The following is a 19,173-nucleotide window of genomic DNA, read 5'->3' as shown; positions in this document are numbered from 1 at the left end:
CTATGCAAGTAATAAACAATGAAGTGACTATTCTCCCAAAGAGAAGCTTCACCACATTATTATGTGTTTCTATTTTTAAGCATTTCTTAATAACTCCCATATGCATCACAATAATTTTACAGCAGCAACGGGGAGTGGTTTGAATAAATGACTTGGAAAAAGATGTTGGTTACCTTTTTTATTGCAGAACTTTGTTGGATCTCACTGTTTGTGTTGTTTCAGTTGCGTTTTTGCTGACTTGCAGTGCGACAGTGTCAATGATAGGCTGCGCTCAATCAGCGTTGTGTCACCTCAGTGGAATGCTCCATTACATATGTGACAGAGACAGAGAAGTGATCCAGACTCTGAAACGATAGCATAGCTGTGGTACCTCGGCATGTCTTTAGTCTGTGGTAAGTTATGACAGGAAGATGGAGTGATCACATTGAAGAAGAGAATGGGGAGAGGGGAAGAAAATGACAGAAAGATGGATCTGAATTCACTTTGCAGACACTTTTTTACTGTCGGCGTAAAATGTGTTTTGATGACTGTTTTCTATACTTTCATTTCATTGTATTTCACATTAGTACTGGCTACTTGCATGCAAAGATTTTTAGCGTGACCCTGGTTCACAACCACTGGAAAACTGGAACGGGATATAGTGGAAAAGTCCCTGCGCTGTCCTTTCATAGTTCTAGATGTTAAAAAATGTAACATATCCTGAACACAGGCTCTGAGATCTTCAATACGAGTGTGTTCTAAGCTCTGAATGGTTTTCAGATACAAGTTATCCAGTTACGTATTGTTTTAGGATCTGATTGCATTGTGTTCAAGTCTGTATCTCCTCCAATTAATCATATTTGGTAGAGCTCTTAATAATGAATAAATTATAGGTTATGTGGCATGTCATGTCGTTTCAGGGATGCTTACTGTACATTTTGCAGTGAAAGCATGAAATGTGAGCGGGTAAAGTCCCCAGTGACACATTTTTGCTGTGGTCTCTCCCGGTATGACTACATTTACACAAAAGGTGGAGTGAGAAGGGTTCATGGGGGCACAGGAAAGTTAACAACTGTTCTAAGGACATGGACTTTTACAGATGTGTAACAACAATACAGGCCAGTTTGAAGGTTCAGGTTTGAAAGGCTCGGGAAATGCGGTTCTCTTTGTGCTGAGTGAGCACTGTGTCAGCTCATGGTTTTCCATGTTGGTTGAGGAGTGGGGGCTGCACAGGCCACCCTTACTGAAGGTTTTCCATCGTGGTGAGTCCTCAGACATACGCGGCATCCAAAGAGTCTGTCGTTTCTGTTTATGGAGACGATGAAACATCGTCCTCTGTTTTACCACGATTAGGTTGATTGACAAAGCAGACTTAACTGGTTTGAAGATGTAATTGCTGTAAAAAATGTGTTGACCTATCTGGGAATACAGGAGGATTTGGTACAAAGTGCATTTTACCGTCCCATCCATCTTTAGTAAAACCACAGCCGACAAGAGTGACAGTCGCAGTGATGAATGTCTTCCTTTGTTCCATCCAAATCCTCTTTGTCATGGGGAAGAAAGCTTTTTAGCTTTTGACTTTCGAGCCAGTTTTAGCTGCCAGTGTTTGTCTGTTTAATGTAGGACAAGTGTTTTGGCTACTGTCACATACGCATCCATCTTTTATTTGGCAACACAAAATGCTAACATGGTAAATTAGCTTTTATTTGAAGCGAGGGAATTTAAATGCACACGCGACGTTTTGCTCCATTGATAATTGGTCTCTTTAGAAAATCTCAGATTGTCTTTAAAGTTGTATGTCACAGGAATTCATAGTAAATTGATTTTCAAATGCTCTCTAAACTGTCTTAACCTTCTTCAACTCAAGTCTGCTCACAAAATATGACATTAATGGAGCTCGGTTCATTGCAGCGTAAAGCCATTTTTGCTTCATTTTCCAGCTGTCTTTGGAAATCTCATTGACACATAGTAAAGTAAAGGTGGTTTCTGCTGTCAGTGGAGGGGACTGCTGGATGCATTAGTTTTACAGGCCTGTCACATTTCATTTGTCAGTCCCTGGTGTGCTGACTCTATACACAAACACTGTGCTTCAGAGTGTTTGAGACAACATGTTTTTATTCATCCACTTCTCTTATTCTTGGTGATTAAAGAAACACTTCATGTAGGTTTTCATAATGACACGTTATTCGCTTTATACTTACAACATTTCATTCTGTTTACTTTTGCTTTCCCTACAAATTATTAAATTGTCAGTGCAAATTAAAGCAAACAATTGAAGGTACTAGGACATAATTAAAAGCATTTTTTCAGGAAGGTGTTGTTGCTGCATGGTGGAGGTATGTACTGTAATCTGTGATTTGCTTTGAACATAGCAGTCATTTCTAGGACTAATATTCACATTACTCTAATCCTTTTGGTCAGAAAAGAAGAAAAGGAAAATTACAGTCTTAATAGTGTGGTTGCAGATTGCAACAACTTGCTTCACCCTCGCCTTCCAAGCAAAAGGACCTTCTGGACTACTGTAGACACATGGCGGTTCAACATGGCAGCCTCCATGGAAGGCGACCTGCGGTGTCTGTAGGTATGAATGTCTCATTCGAAGGTAACAAAAACATACTGATTCCTCTATTCTAGTGATTAGACACCAATGAAAACATAGTTATGCATATTATATTCCATTTCTGTTAGAGGTGTGCGTCTCTCCCTTCTCAGACGATCCGACACGTATCCAGATACATGGGCTGCAGTTGTTTAATTTCCATCTGTTTAATGTAGAAATTAAAATAAAAGTGACTTTATTTACCTTCAAATACTTGGATTTTATAAAATACCAGGGAATCCCAAGTACATATGTCGCCAATAGGTCCTCCTAAATGTTACACACTTTAAGGTACTAAATTAACAATGCATTCAACTAATTTTAAAATGTTTTAATTGGATTCATATTTTGTTCACATTACAAACACTGTATAGTTTAAATATAAAAAATAAAGCAAGGGCAGTTTCCCCATGGGCATAATTAATAAGAATCACAATAACAGTGGTTCATAGTCTGGGCCTTGTTCTCGGAGGTACCTGAGAGTAGGAGTCTGGATTACAAACAACACTTAATAACACCACAGAATGCTAAATCCTCCAAAATGGAAATCTAAATGTCAAACTCATGACAGTTGATATGAACATTAACTAAATTTGGCTAAACATTCTCACTTAGGTTAAATGATGGAGTTAAGAAGCCTCTTAAAGATATAATGAGACAATTTAATTCCTAATAAACTGTTATAGTACTAATAGCACTGTCATGACAGATCTGTGTCAGCCTTTTATTGTGACGAGACATTATTAGGGACAGTGTAATGCCAGACACATAAACACCCTTTTAAAGAATGTGTTTTTACTTTTACTTTTGGAAAATAGATCAATCTTACTTTGGTGGCAGCTGTTATGGCTGCTGGTTAGCTATGCTACGTATGCTTTCTACCAAGGGACACAACAAACAGAAAACACACAAGCTGTACATATTTTATTGCATCTTAATAGTGACATAACAGGTTTTTAATACATTATATTACAAATATCTTTTATGTACAAACGCGAAGTGTTGAATCTATTGACATCAACAAACCACTAAATTTATACAGTAAATACAGTGCTTGATTCATACAAGCATATTGGTGGATACCTGTTCAAACAATTCAAGATTTCAAAACAAGTATTTTCAAGAAAAAAAAAAAGCAACTTTGAAGAGGGTGTACCTCCTCAAATTTTGGTGGCGAGTTGATTTATTAAATGTTGTATAAGCAGACAGTTAATAATGTCACTCCGGTATTTGTATGAGCAGGTTTGGTTTTATGTCAGGAAATAAAATGGCACAATTTCTATAGTATATTTTATTGACAAAACTGGCCAGAATATCAACCCTGTATTACAAGTCAATAAATGTTCCTGTACCTATAAATTACACATTTAAAAAATGTGTTTAGAATGAAATTAAAAGTCACTGGATACATTTCCTGTGTCAACCTCATTGGCTTGTTATGGCAAAAAAAAAAACAATAAAAAAAAAAAAAAAAACTTTACATACATACTAAATATATATTGTAGGGTTCCTAACTCAAAGCTACTTAACTGAATTGTTGTATTGTGTTATATTATCTCAGATTAGGTCATAATGTTTCTCTCACTCAGATCAAATGAGAGCACTGTCAACTAAGCAGGTTTATGTTTGATCAAAGACAGTGTTTAAAACAACTCCTGAGCAATGAGTACATGTCTTTAATGAGTCTTACGAAAAAGGGAAAATTGGACAGACAATTGATTAACACTGCACAAAGTGCACAAATTCTTTGAGTTGTCAGAAGGTACCAGTATATCAGCCTGATGGTTTGATATTGCACTTTCAACATCATCTTTATCTTTGTCAACTGGCTTGGTCTCGTGCCCCTCCATCAAAGAAAAAAAGATAAAGATTGCATGGATTTTATGAGCTGTAAAGGTTTTCGTTTAGTGAGAGATACAGTACAGTATGTGTTCCTTGGATGCTTAGTGGAAGGTGTTTGGGTTAGGACGGATCATCATGATCACTTTCTTTAGTGAATAGGCTCCTCCTCTGAACTCAGCCCAGTAGACGCCATCTTGGTAGCGGCTGCGGTAGTGTCCTCCTCTGTACCAAACTCCATTCAAATTTGAATGGGCGCATGAGTTGTACCACCAGCCTCCCTTCTGGTAGTGGGCACAGTTGCCTAGAAACATTGAAAAAATAAAAACTGTCAGGTTGTGTGCATAACCGTACATTTTGCATTGAAGTACTGTATCTTCCATCGTTGGATTTTAGCTGCTGAGGTTGGCGATTAGGAAGAGACTAGTTACATTCACAGCTCCATTGAGTCAACGTTATCCCCGCCTGGAGTTGCCAAAGCACAGCCAGCGAGCACCTCGTCCTCAGTACAGCCGAGCCGCCAAGCCTAAAAACTTTTGTGGGGAAAAACCTGTACTCACTATAATTTCTTACCTGTATATGCATCGTGGTCTCTGTCCAGTGTTGTGAACTGTTTGCCGTTATGCCAGGTGAGGGAATCTCCAGCGTTTCCATGGTAACGGCCCACCCTTAGCTTATAGAAGTCCACCTCAGGCTCCACTCTGAAGCTGGCATACTCTGCAAACACCTTTCTGCCTGACCAGTCCTCCAGGGTAACCAGCAGTTTGTAGTTTCCCTGGTTAGTCAGCCAGTAGATGTTCTCCAGCCCCAGCCAGTACTCGCCGTCAATATTGCCAAAACCTTGCTGTGAAGTGCAGTGAAAAGAAAAACCACTATCAGTAAGATTAGGAAATCCTTTCTGAATTCTGTTTGAAAAGGTTTAAACAGTTTGGATGTCTGGGGGATGATTCAGGGTCATTGCACGTGTTTGGAGGTAATTATGAGTTCAGCTCTTCTGTGGGGTTGTTTATCGTCAAGGAACATTATTATAAATGGACCCTCTGAGTGAAGTTTATAGCTAGCATCAGGTGTCCAGATTTTCACTATTATTTTGTTATTGAAAGCGCAGCAGGATACAGCGTATATAGAATGAAATCATACATACTGAATGCAGTCTTACTGCTTTGTTCTGGCTCTGGTCCGTTTGTGGTACCCCCTGCTCTACACATGCTTTGAATCATGGAAACAAACCTTCTGATGAGTGTACAAATGTAATTGCAGATCTCATGTGGTTTAAAAGTTTTTGTAAAAGTCTTGGAAAGGTCTCCATTGTTGCCCTAAGCCGAGATTTAATCAGGACCCTTGTGAATTATTGGCCAGCGAACAAATGTTTACCAGTGAACTGCTTCTCCCTGTGTGAGGGGTTTCCCTTCAAAAGATAAAGAAAATGAGCTCCCTGAGTAAAAAAATACGTTCTTCACAGCCCTGTTTATCAGATATCTTGTGATGTATAATTAATAAAATTAGGCTATTTTTCCAGAACATCAGGAAAGCTGACACAACTAAACAAGTCCAATATACCCACACTTTTATTTTTGTGTGAAGTCATTCATGATGTTGCAGGAATTAATGAGTCATACAGCTGTGGCAGCGACTGTGGCTGGTAAGACATTTTGAAAGCTTAACAATTACCTATTCATTACTGTTTCACATCTCATTAGTGTCCAAACAACCATCATAAGCCACCAGCTTCCCTCCAAACTATGAGGTCCTTGATTTAGTTTGAGATTGTCGCACCTTGTATGTCTCCCAGTTCCGGAAAAAGTTGACAGAGCCATCCAGCCTCCTCTGGATCACGGTCCAGCCGCCTGGATCGTGTCTCTGGTCACACCACACCTGCATAAGCCGGTTGGCATTCTCTGGCTTCAACAGGTACATGCCGCTGGCAGTGTGGCCATCTTCCAGAGCCTGCAGACAGTCCTTAAATGGACCTAAACAGGAAAGATGACGTTTATAGCAGGTAAAATCCAGTCAGTTACAGCAGTATCTCTAAAGTTAAGAGTGGGAAATGGAGAAAAAGCCATAGTGACAAAGAGTTTTTATAAACTGCCATAGGGAATCCCATTTTTCAGCAGAGGCTCTCATTTTAACAGTAGAATTGACTTTGGCTGCTCCTCTCACAAGGGAAATGGCTGCCGGGTGTGCAGCCAAAAGAAACACTGGCATGAGGGCAAAGGGAATCCGGACTACTGAATGATGAAATAGTAGCAAAAACCTTTAGAGCATCTGTGATGCTTTATAGTGCGGGATTATTACATTATTATACTTTATTATTACTGTATTACTTTCACTTTACTTACATTTTATATTATACAGACACACCATTTTCAGTGGAGGCATTCATATTAAGGTCTCACATCATGTTTTCAAGAGAGGATTTCCGGGCCTAAATTGATGTAAGGACAACTTGGAAATCCTTGTCAGTAAGTCTGCTGAAGGTTTTTCCGATATTACTCCATTACGTGTGGAGTGACAGGATAGCCTCTACAGCAGGTAGTTCTTGTTTGCATGAATTATGTAGCATCAGCCCTGCCCTATGCTGCTGCTGCTGCTGCAATCAAATTTATGCTTCCAATGTTTTGTAGATTTTGTGAAAGGTCAATATTGTTTTATTGAATTTTATGGTGCAAATCAGTGAAACCTAGTTTTCCTGTGTGCCATTACGATGTTATCCCAAATTTCAAACCCAGATATGGAAAAAACACTAATGGGGCAACTGGCTCCCCTGCTTCAATTGGCTGTGAAAGTGTTTAAGTTCTCAAAATTTCACACTTGTGTAGTTTGCCAACTGGCCCGGGATTACAAAATATTTAAATACAATGGAGACAAATGAAAAGAGAATATGGGGTCACATAAAGGGGCAGAGGTGAGGGAAGGGGTACAGTACGGTTTGCAAGAGATGTAAAAAATAAAAAAAAAAGAGGAGATATTAAAGAAGAAACAAAGCACTTCTGTTATTATATGTACGTCATGGGTTCCTGCTGTGATGACATGCCAAATATGGAACCAGTGTTCATATAAAAATTAATAGCCAAAAGGTTTTCTTTCAGTAACAAGGTTGTTTTTGGTTTTATTAAATCACTGTGGATGATATCTGTCTCTCAGCCCACATCCATTTACTCTGAGGAATGTCTCTGTTGAGCAGATACAAGCCCCTGCCCTGCCCTGCCCTGCTCTGTTCTGCCTGATAAAGTCTGCTGCTTTGGTGGAACATATGACTGATTCTTGCCTGGTGCAACTGGAACAAATGACATCACTGACTCCCGGTATCTCTTTCTGTTCATACTTCGCCCCCCTCCCCTTTTTTCTTAGACTCCATCCCTCTGTTTCTCTCTGTTGCTCTCTTTCAGGTCTCTCTCTTCATCCCTCTATTCCTGCATTGTGTGGAGCTCTCTGTTCGTGTTGAGGGTTTATGTAACATTTTGGGGTGTTAGTTGCACGACTGTGGGCAGGAAATTACTTGCCTCCTTTCAAAGATTCCATACAAAGGCTACCGTTCACATGCAGCCTGGTGAAAATGGCAAGCAGTATCACAGAATGTCAATGGAAAAAGCTCCCAGTAGTCATGTTGGGAATGGTTTGTTCCTTTTTCCACTATATTAAAACTGAAGTCTCCTAATGAAAGGGAACAGCAAAAGACTATTCACTGCAACTGATAGCACAAAACACCCTTCACATAAATTTTAAAGCTTTATCATCCACTAACATGTGTTCAAGAGCCTAATGGGCTTGGATCCAGCTATCCATTTAGGCACATGTATTTACCCTGCTAATATGCTTTGTGTTTTTGTGTGGGTTCAATCATGGCAATTAGATGATATGCATCTGAAAAGGCTGCAGACAACAGGATGTCTGTTCTCACCGAGAGCCCTTTGCTCTGGGAATGTGTGGGACGTATTTGAATTGGCTATGACTGGAAGAATGGGCACTTGGTGTTGTGTGGTGATTAATGATTAAGAGGTTCACAGTATAGTCAGCTCAGACACACAATCCTTTGTTTGTAACCACTGTTTGTGATGGCAACGGGTGTGTTTGGTAAGAATGCATCTAACAAAGATCTTTGAAATAAATTGTATTTAGTTAAAAGTTCATATTGGACATTGTTAGACTCACCAGAGGGCTTGTTAGTGGTGGAGGGGCTGTGTGTGCCAGTGGGCATCGTTGGAAGAACAGGCGGTAAAGATTTTTGGTCGCTCTGGATCTCATTGCTGATTGGATTGTTAATTCGTGGCATCACAGGCGGCTGGTAAGGCTTGTTGAGAGGTGGTGATGGTGGCGGTGGCTGAGGCCGTGGCTGGAGGACAGGCACATGACGAGGGGGAGGGCGACTCTGGCACTGCTCCTCCAACAGGGCAATAAGAGTCGATTGGTTTGTGGCCAAAGAAGCCAAGTGCTGGTACTTGTGCTCAAGATCTTTGTATCGACTGGTGAGCTGTTGCATCTCTGAGGTTTGGTTCAGGATCTTGTTCTCCATCTGAGCCAATTCTAAGGCATTGTCTCTCTTCCTGATGATCTCATGGAGCAGCTGCATGTACAGCTGAGTGACTCTGGAGTTCATGTTTCGGCTCTCCTTCCTGAGAAGCTTGACCTCATTGACAATACCTCCATCCACCTCTACCAACTGCTGTAGGGTCTCGATCTGCCTCTTCTGTTTCTGTAGCTCCACATTTAGCAGCTCTAACTCCTGTTTGTTGACCCGATTCTCCAGCATAGCCTCCGGCTCCTTGGAGTTGACACAGATGGCTCCGGTCACTTTTTGTTGAGGCACAATGAAAGTGTAGGAGCACTTGTCCTCCTGCTGGTCAGCTGGAGCTCGTTTGCTCCTTCCAGCATAGAGAAACTCTTTCTCTGGACCATCCTCACTACTCTCAAATTCTTGGGTCCTGTCCCTCGCATGGCTGCTGTCCGACCGACTTCCTTGAGTCTGCTGAACACCACAGGCTAGTCCATAAACAAGAAGGAGCCTCAGCAGGACCACTGAAGGGGACTCCATGAGTTTGTGTCCAACACACCAAAACCTGAGGAGACCGGGGAAGAAAATGAAGAACATGATTGTACTTTAGTGAGAATCCTGTCATAACTGACTGACTTTTGTAGTCAGTTGGTGAGAACAATGTATGTTCATACCTATTCTGAAACTTTTTTCCTTACTATTATAACTGAAACCCCTCACGATTGGGCTGCTAGTTTTGACAGGGAGACTGACCATCAACATACACTGGTCCTATCCTCCATTACCAACCAGGAGCAGGCAGGCACAGAGGCCCTGTGCATATACATTCAAACCTAAGCAGGGCTGGAGGTCATTATAGCTCCCAAAAATATGGGCTACCGAAAGAGATAAGATCTAAAAGGAAATTACCCACTTGCCCCGCTGAGCACCCCAGTGGCTGCTGTGACTTTCCATGACAGGAAACACATTATATTCATGTGTAATATATAAATCAAGAGTCTTTTGGTTGCTACAATGTACATATCACTATTGGCATGAGCACACACAGCTGTTTTCCCAATGGCTTTTGAGTTTAATTAATTGAATACATCTGGTCTTGATCTTGAATTGTTTAAATCAGCCTTCCACTATCAACTGTGTGCATACTGTTTGAAAGTTACTAATCCCCTCACTGCCCCTAAGAAAAATATTTCTTTTGTCTAATGATGTGCTGATGTCTTTAGTCAGTTACACTGCTGTTAGTGGAGTGTGTTTAGCATAGTTTGCTGTGCTGGCTCAGGCTCTCTTTGGGCGATTGCCACTGCTTGTCCTTGACACACAGAAACACTCCTATCTGCTCCCTTCTGCAGGCCTGGACATCTTTGCTTATGGAAAATCTGAGGCACGACCAGATGATGCTATTCAAGGAACTGGTTTAAATATTGATTGTGTTGCATCAGTCCTGTCCATAGCCCTTTTCCAAAAGAGGGTAATAAGTTGCATTCGGACGTGGAAAGCCAATTAATCTTAATTTCGGAAAATCGGAATTTGATGTCTCTTTCTGTTTCTGCTCTTTCTGAATCTATTTAGAGTTGTTACTTAACACTATCCTTATCTGTCTCAATAGTCATTTTCTAAATCTGAAATATATCCCTGTTTCACGTTTACTTCATAATTAGACCTTGTGGCACAACCAATACTTTTCCTCAAGAGTTAATGAGAATGAGATGCTTAACTGCTTGCCCCAGAATTCAAAGTGTAGACCTTTTTTATTAGAAAAATAAGTGCAGGCATTTTGGTAGATGATGTGGTGTTATTAGGGGATGCCACTGAGTGCTGAGGAGAATGTGACTCCTGTGTAAGTATATCAAGGCCTTGAACTCCTGGGGCACCTTAATTGAAAGCTGCTGCATATTGGATTACAGAGGGGTCCTGTGTAACACCTCCCCAGAGTCAGAAGGGGCCTGTCTAATCAGAAAGCATTATAGAGAGGCCTATATTGGCTTGGTTCTGAAGAGCCGCGTCAGGATTGCCATTCTTACAAGTGCTTCCCGCACATTTGTTACAGGTTATCTCTGTGTGAAAGATAATCTACCAGATAATAGTCAGCACAAAATTGGGAAGAGAGCAGAGATGTTTTTGTCTTGTTAATCCAGGCGTGCTGCCAGCACATTAGGTGGGAGACATGGAGAAGAGAAATGTAGCGCTTTCCAAGAACATGACCCTTAGCACATTCGACCCTTCTGGCTTTATCTGTCTAGAATAGAATGTGTAAACACTTCTTTTTTACTGAAAAAAACCTTCAAAAGGGGCTTTTTGCACATTGTCTCTTGCGTAACCTGTCAGTCTTTTTGATATTATGGTTTACCTGGCTGTGAATAAAAAAAACCTCAAAGAGGAGTGTAGTTTCTGTCTCAAAAGCACCACGAAACTGTCTTCTGTCAGGACAGGATGAGGTCTTTCATAGTGCTAATCCTGCTAACAAAGACTGGCTGCATGACGTCACCTCAGCAAATGCTGAGAGATGCGGAGATTGTAGTGTCATAAATATTTTTCACACAATGCAAACAAATACTTATCATTTATCACTGAAATTATCTCACAGATCAAGGCCTGAAAAATCGCTAATAATAGCTTCCAAGTAAGCCCATACTAAGATAATAGAGCAGCCCAGAGCCTGTCCCTTGTAATGTGCTGATGACTGTGTTTGGCCAGTGGCTCCTGCGGTTTCTCCCCCTGGAACATGAGCTCTGTCTCTGAGAAATGCCGTGTGATTTGCCCCTGCTGCGGAGGAGTCCCATGTTGGACGTCGTTAGCCCGGAATCTCCTGCTCTAGGCTTCACCACACTTCAAAGCTGAGGGGGAAAATGTTTGCAGCTTGTGATGAAATGTGTGTTTTGTGTGCGAGCATATGCGGTATGTGCGTGTCTTAGTATTTTTTTCCGTTAATGTGTGTTTTCAAATAACAACGCATGCTGGGGCTCCCAGGGACCGGAGAGTGAGTCCCATCTGTCCCGACAGAGACAGCCTGTTATTAACCCATCCGCAGTCTGCCAGAGGGAACAACAGAAAGCCTCCTCCTCCTTGTGCGCTGTTAACAGCCCCCACAGATCATTACTGTCCTAACATCAGTTCACTTTAACAAGCAGCTATTGACTGGCAAGTAGCTGCAATGATTAACTGGTGTTGAGAAGTGTCATATACGTCTACTCTACAAGGCCTAAAGACCAACGACTGTGCAGTGGATAACCACTCTCGTCGTAATTTGATTGGCAACTCCTCTTGTGTAATTTCTTCAAGTCTGCTTCACACCAAAATGTTTTGGTTTTACTGTCTTCAGGTGGTAAGTCTGTGTTTACACGACTCTTCCTTCTGGATTTTACTCAATGTTAAATCAAGTGTGATAGGCGGGTGCAGTGGTGGGGTCAGTGTGTCTCTGCCCAGCGCTGTGCTCCAGCCTTTTTGGTCATGCTCAGCACATATTAATTAGAAGGTGGGCAGCCTCGCTCAGACTGATGTCTCTCACCCCAGCCCCTCTCATTTCAGCGTGAGCATGGCATTCCTCACATTCTTCGTCACCTCATTAGAGTGAGCTGCCATACACACATGGAGAGTCAACGGCGGTGGCAGACGGAGGGAGCTAGACCCTCTAGACGCAGGACCACTACTCCCCTTATCCCCGCCGCACCTATAAGACACACTGCATCCATCTACTGACTCAGTTCATTCACAGTGTCCTACTTTCTTTGTGAATGCTTCATAATCACATCACCATCATCCACAACAGGAGACCACAACACAACTACGCGGCACCTAATTTGTCAGTAGCCGAAAAGAAGCGGACACTTTGCTGGACGGCTTTGTGCTGCATGTTCAAATTAACGCCAACTCCGCTGAGAACTGGCAGTCTCCTGCATGACACGCAATATGTGTTGGATCAGAGTCAAATTCAATTTGCTCATGGTAATCTGCACTATTACATTACCTTGAGAGTGACCTCATTCTTTCCTCAAGCATGTAATCCTTATAAGTGTGTAACATGACATTTGGAGCATGATTTAACCTCAACTACCTGCTCAGTTTGATGGTATAGGATAGTATTTGTTTTGACTCTCCATGGAGCAGGAGAGTTCAAGTTTTTGTTCAAATTTAGGTTTCATTCTGCGTCTCATGCTGCTTGGTGCGTTCTTCCGTACCTCACTTGTGATCTGAGTCAGACAGGGAGGCAGGGGGTCTCAGGAATTGTACCTCAAAGCCCCCTTATCCAAACACTACCCTGGCAACAGAAACAAAGAAGGGATTCAAGCGCCTGCTTCCCTGTCCACTTGAGCCCAGGGGAATATCCTGAAGCTGCAGACTGCTTGACATAGGTTATCTTTTTTTCCTTTTGTGAATGGCAATTTTCAGATATTAGAAGAGAAATCTCTGTGTCAACATGGATCAGTGTTTACTCTCACTGTATATCATCCTCTGCACGCCGTCTTCCTTGCCCATGTGGCTTTATTTTACCCCTTTAGGGTCCTGTGTTTTGACAAGCTGAGTGTTTCATCAGTAGCGAAGAAGCCCTCAGCCTGGAGAGCCCGCTCTCCAGCATCCCCCTGCGCTGGATTAACCCCCCTTAACCAAGACTATAAGATTCATCTGTCTGGTTAGTCATCTGAAAGTAGAATTACCCATCGGCACCAAACAATGAGTCAGATAACAGATGCTGCATGCCGACTGCTGAATTTAAGATCACAAGAAAACATTCTGTAAAGCAGTTTGAGAATGACAGTTTAACAGAACGACAAAATAATTGCTTTATCATTACGTAAGAAATATCACGGTGCTGACTGATTCTGAGCTCACTAACAACCAATAAATAACATTGTTTGTTCTGTAAGATTACATGTATCAGATGTAAATGATTTATCAATGCAAAGAATTGCTGTTTGAATTAATATGATGTACACAAGCACTGTCCCTGTTAAATAAATGAACCAAGAAATGAGTCAAAGGTTACGTAATGCTTACGAGATAAGTGCAGAGTATTGATGAGGCTCCCTCAGTTGCCTTGCCCTCCTGGCAGAGCTGATTGAAGTTTCTCCTGGTAGAAAGTCATCTCAAGTGTGAAAGCTGCAACCTCTCCCCCTTTCTGCGCTCTGCCCGTCTAGTTACTCACTCTTTGTCACCTTAGTCCATTCCAGCAGTGGAGAGGTAGAGGTGTTTTAAAGCCTGTTATTAAAATACCGTCATTAGCCCAACAGAAGCTTAACTTGCCAGAAACTCTTCGGCAAACATTGAGCAGATTGTTCCAAAATCCACTTGAAAAAGTTGGAACTCTTTCAAGAGACAATTGGTAACTTTAGTTGGATGGTGGAGGCAGCTTCCTGATAAATGGTGAGAGTCCAGGGCAGGTTTGTGTACTGCCTGTGGCCCGTTAGGAGAAGACTGTCACTTTTCTGTGGGCTGAATCCATCACTTCTGCCTCACAGCTCTAAGAGGCTGTCTCTCTCAACTGCACCTCTCTCCCTCCCTCTCCCTCTCTCTCTCTCTCTCTCTCTCTCTCCCTCCTTGGTGCTTTTAAATGATGAAAAATCCTCTAGCAGTGTTTCAGTAGGCAGACAAATTGAGCTCAGAGCCTCCCCCTCTCCTTTAAAAATGAACACATTCTTGTTTAAAGCAACAGCCTTCTTTCTCCACCCCTCCTCCCCATGGCACAAAAGGGATCCACAAGCATGCACAAAACAAGCCACACACACTACTCAAATTTCCAACCCCCTGCCCCCTGGCCACTGGTTCACTACCGCCACTATTTCTGGCTTGGACTGCATGGTTCTTCTGGTGGTGGACAGCAGGGATGTTACACTGATCAGATCCTAATTGGCCACGAATGAACACTTGCTCAGAGAGAGACGGAAAGAGGCCGACAGATAGGAAGCAGATCCAGGTGTTTGACTTAGACCAGGTCTGGGTGAGCAACTGCTGACTCCAGTTTATAGCCTGAAGGTGAGATGCCTGACACGGGCTGGATCTGCGCACAAAGCAGCACACTTGAACCACATCTTGCTGGGGGACCATTACGTAATTGCTTCAAAAGCAGAGCTGTGCTTACATGTGTCCATGTGTTGGTGGACGAGAGAATATAAAACACGTTGTCGTGTCAGAGTGCGGACAGTGCTGCCAATGCTCTGTAAATTTCTCAAGCAAGCACTTGGCTTTGGATACTGTTGCCTTGGCTGTTGTCTGTTGTTTCTATGTTGTCGTCTTCCTGTTTTCAATAAGATTTAAGTTTTTGCCCGGCCAATCATCTAGTCATTGTGTTTCCTGTTTCAACAATGATTATTGACTATTGAATAGTGTTCTATTCGGTGCACATAGAAACTTTAGAGTGTCCTTTTCTAAAAAACGTAATCACAGAGGAATTTACTAATTTCTCGCAGCTATTATTAATCTGGTATTAACTGCTTTGTCAGCTATTTAAATGAAATTGTCTGGACCCAACTTGTATTAGCACCAGATGGGCAACTATCTTCATCAGTTGCCTTCACATGTTGTTTTTCTAACAGTAGTCAGCTTATCAAGCAGTGTATCATACAGCATCTACCAAGGGGTTGTGCAAACATTTACTTGACAGTTTTATTGTAGCTTTGTGTTTAATAAAATGTCTAAGTTGGGCTGTGGACTTTGTTTTACAGTGCATAGGATGTGTGATTCTCCCCTCTGGAGAATAAACATTAAATAGTTACAGATGGTGACTAGGTTTTATGTATGTCAACTATAATTCTGTAATAGTGTATTAGATAGCAAACGAAGGGGAAAAAATAAAAACGAATGAGAATTTTTTTTCCCCCCATGCGCCAAACTTTATACTGCATACCTTTTCATTTATATAAGTAGCAGTAGCTTTTTAACAGGCAATTCAAAAATCCAAGCTTGCCATGTTGAACTGCCATGTTTCTACAGTAGCCCAGAACGGACAAACGTTTTGCGAGTTCCGGAGCCATCGTAATTTCTCCTACACACGAGGGGGTTGCAATTAGCTAAATCGTGCACACTGGTCCTTTTTATAGCTTGCTGTAACAGTATAATTTTATTCTTCAAATAAACCCCCTTTGTTTCTTTCTTTCCTACTATGTATGCTATAACTATTCAGGAACTCCTGTTGATTATATACTGTCCAATCAGCGTTTTCCATTGTGTTGTTTAAAATTTCCATCTACTGTTCCCTTTAAGCTTATAGATTTAAATACCGGCCTCAGTAAATCCAGGCTCTTGTACAGTTTGTGTTCATGTGTTTTTTATCAAGGGATGCTCTAGTCATAAAACAGTCAAACTTTAACTTTGGGGAAATATTCCCAGGCACTATTAACCAAATGTAGTAAGACTGGAAAAGTTATTTGACCTTTCTGATGTCAGTTGCTGTAACATCCTTGGGGCATGATTTAGTAGTAAGTGAAAGAAAATAAACTACAGAAGATCAGCTTACTGTAGTTTTCAAGAATGAAATGTCTATAATGAAGAACTTCATCTTTACAATAATCATAGTCATTGTGTATTTTACATAAAGGATTATAGTTTCACATTCATTCAGATCTTGTGGCTCAGTATTTAAAGGCAAACGGCCGTTTCTTCCACGGTGCATTCGGTTTCTTCTTTTAATGAATGGAACTGTCTAAATGTTTCCCCTGATGACACAGCGAGAATGTACAACTGGCTTTATGAGACAAAGTTCCTGGCACAAGATATTGGACCAGCAAGAAGTGGACAAATTTATTTCGTAACATCACCAGATGAAGTCAGCCTGAATCCCTAACAAAGATTTCTGATCAAAGAAAATGTGTTTAAACTTCAGCTCTCATGCGTCCGTGTTACACTGAACTGGCATTATTCAGTTGTTTATACCCATCTTCTTTCTTCTCCTAAGTGACAACTGCAGCTGACTCTGCGGCTAACTGAATGGCCCTCTTACTCAGCGGCGGGGAAGCTGAGCTGCTTTTATATGTCGAGGATTTTGAGTGACTCATTGGGTCTCATCCAAAACCACGGTGTCGGTGCAGTGATTAGTTCTCTTTCCATCTCTAATCCTCGGCAGGTGGAGGAACAAGGATCATAAAAATGTCAGGGGGAAAATGTTACTCCCATATTGAAATAGTAACCAATCAATGGATTCTAAAGCTGGTAGCGCCACATGGGAGAGATCATGGAAAGTGGCTTCACGTTGGAAATGTTTCACAGATGGACTATGTTGAATTAGCATGTTTACCAGTTCATGTGGGAATAGCAAGAGGAAAGCTTCTGTTATGAGTACAATTTGTGACCGATTAAATAGAAATGTCGAGTTTAAGATGGGATAGTTGCTTATAAATTATATTGATTAAATGATATAATGCTCTCTTTGCTATTATCCGTTAAATGATAAATAGCTCAAATTACCAAGTAAATTCAAACTAACTAAAATAATCATCATGTACGGCATACAGCTACTAAAATAATGAATTGTGTATCTTCCTAGAGCAACTTGCATGGGAGTTTAAACAATACAAGCTTAAACAGACACGAAGAAGTGAAGAAAGAGTAGTGAGCCTGGAGCACTTTTCTATGTCAAACCCAGCTTTTTTAGTTTAAAACAGCATTTTAAAATGAGTATTCAACTGTTTCAAATATTGGAATATAAAAAAGGACAGTGTAACCTGCAACTTATGATCTGTCCTGATGTTGTTCATTATAACAGCTATGGTCAAAAAAGTGCTGCAAACAGAAATAGTATTGGGTATAACACCATGATGTAGTTTGCAAAGAAAGTAGGAGCACTTCAGACTGACGGATTTACAGCACAGGCCTTTTTCCATGAGCAACAACGTACCTCCTTCAGAGCTGAAAGGAAAAGCATGACATCATAGTTTTTATTGCCTTTGAGGCAATTGGATGCCTGAAATCTTCTGTGTGAAATAAACAAATCCACTGAATGAAAACTATATATTTATAAAGTAAGCCAATTTCTTAAATACTTCAAATCTGCAATAGGATTCATGCATTTTTTTGGAAGGGGAACTCTTTAAGTTGGATAAGCCACACAATAGTAAAAGAAACACAGCATACTGTGTGATCAATTTAAACTGCGAGAGATTATAAATCAGTGCAAAACATGTTTAAATCTTAACACATTTAAATCTTTCTCAGTATACAGTTGGATAATCAGAAAAACTGCAAAATGTGAACAGAATAAAGATCTTCAGTGTATTATGGCTGTATCAGCTTGTTTGTTGTTGTAAAAAAGTGCCTGTTGCCTCAAACTTCTACTAACTCTAACCAGGTTTTTTGTACAGCGTGTCAGTAGGTTTGTTGTAATTTAACGAAACACAACTTTATTGGTATGTACATTAAACTACCAAATATGCTGGAACTATATTTTGACACAGGGCCTCTTTAGAAAACCCAGCTTATATTGTGCTTTAGTGGTGCAAAGTCCCAAACAAATAGCCCCTGCAAATAGTCCCTATTACCCCCAGGGCCCACTTTGCACGGCCACTTTGTCTGGTAATCCAGCCTTGTAGTATATTCTAGAAATTGCCATCCCTGACCCCAATAACACCTAGGCTATAGAAACACAAATGAAGGATCAATAAAGCTCTACAACTAGACTAATTGGGTGCAATCTGCTAAAGGTGAAGTGCCCCAGCCTCCGTAAAAGGCTCAGCTGAGGTGAAAGGGTAGGGTAGACATACAACAGTAAAGTAAAATCTTTAAAGTAGGGATTATTGGAGCTCATCTGCATTCCATCACTGTAAACTCACCATAAAGAGAACACAGGGATGGAATCCAATTGATTTAATTTCATATTAAATTAATAAATAAGAGTCTCAGCTCAACTCAGTCACTTGCAGCCTTAGTTGACACTGACGCAAACATGTTGGTTGTACAGCTCAACGTCAAACAACACAGCTCCCATTTGTCCATAGTACAATACAAACTATCAATACTACTAGTACTTCTACCCTGCACTCAAAATGTTCCTTCAGTGTGCTGTTTGTGCTTCACTGTGCAGAATGAATGATGTTTTCACACTCTGCTGAGAGTGGAAAATTTCTCTGTACTCATTGGAAATCAGATCTTCTTTTAAGGGGCGGGGCCCACAAGCATGATTTGTGACATCACAAATAGATGGGAAGTCAATCCTGGTCCATTGTTTAACTTGCAATGTGATGCAAACCTGAAGCCACCAGTGCACACACACTGAGAATGGACTTTACAAAGAAGCAGGAAACAGCTTGTGTCCAGCTGGAAAACTTTAGAAAAGAACAAC

At 41.1% G+C, this 19,173-nt stretch overlaps 1 protein-coding gene across 1 annotated transcript; it reads right to left on the bottom strand.

The window, feature by feature from the left end:
• Positions 1 to 3,487: 3,487 nt before the first annotated feature.
• On the bottom strand, positions 3,488 to 14,445 carry angptl2b (angiopoietin-like 2b). Its single transcript, XM_051422034.1, has 5 exons — positions 13,902 to 14,445; positions 8,570 to 9,474; positions 6,194 to 6,387; positions 4,991 to 5,261; positions 3,488 to 4,721 (listed from the first exon to the last, which is right to left on the bottom strand). Exons 2-5 carry the CDS (start codon positions 9,447 to 9,449, stop codon positions 4,522 to 4,524), a joined length of 1,545 nt encoding a protein of 514 aa, XP_051277994.1. The 5' UTR covers positions 9,450 to 9,474; positions 13,902 to 14,445; the 3' UTR covers positions 3,488 to 4,521.
• Between the last annotated feature and the right edge of the window lie 4,728 nt (positions 14,446 to 19,173).

Source organism: Dicentrarchus labrax, unplaced genomic scaffold (assembly GCF_905237075.1).
Source record: "Dicentrarchus labrax unplaced genomic scaffold, dlabrax2021, whole genome shotgun sequence".
Classification (NCBI taxonomy): domain Eukaryota; kingdom Metazoa; phylum Chordata; class Actinopteri; family Moronidae; genus Dicentrarchus; species Dicentrarchus labrax.
This window is presented reverse-complemented; position numbering and strand designations above follow the sequence as displayed.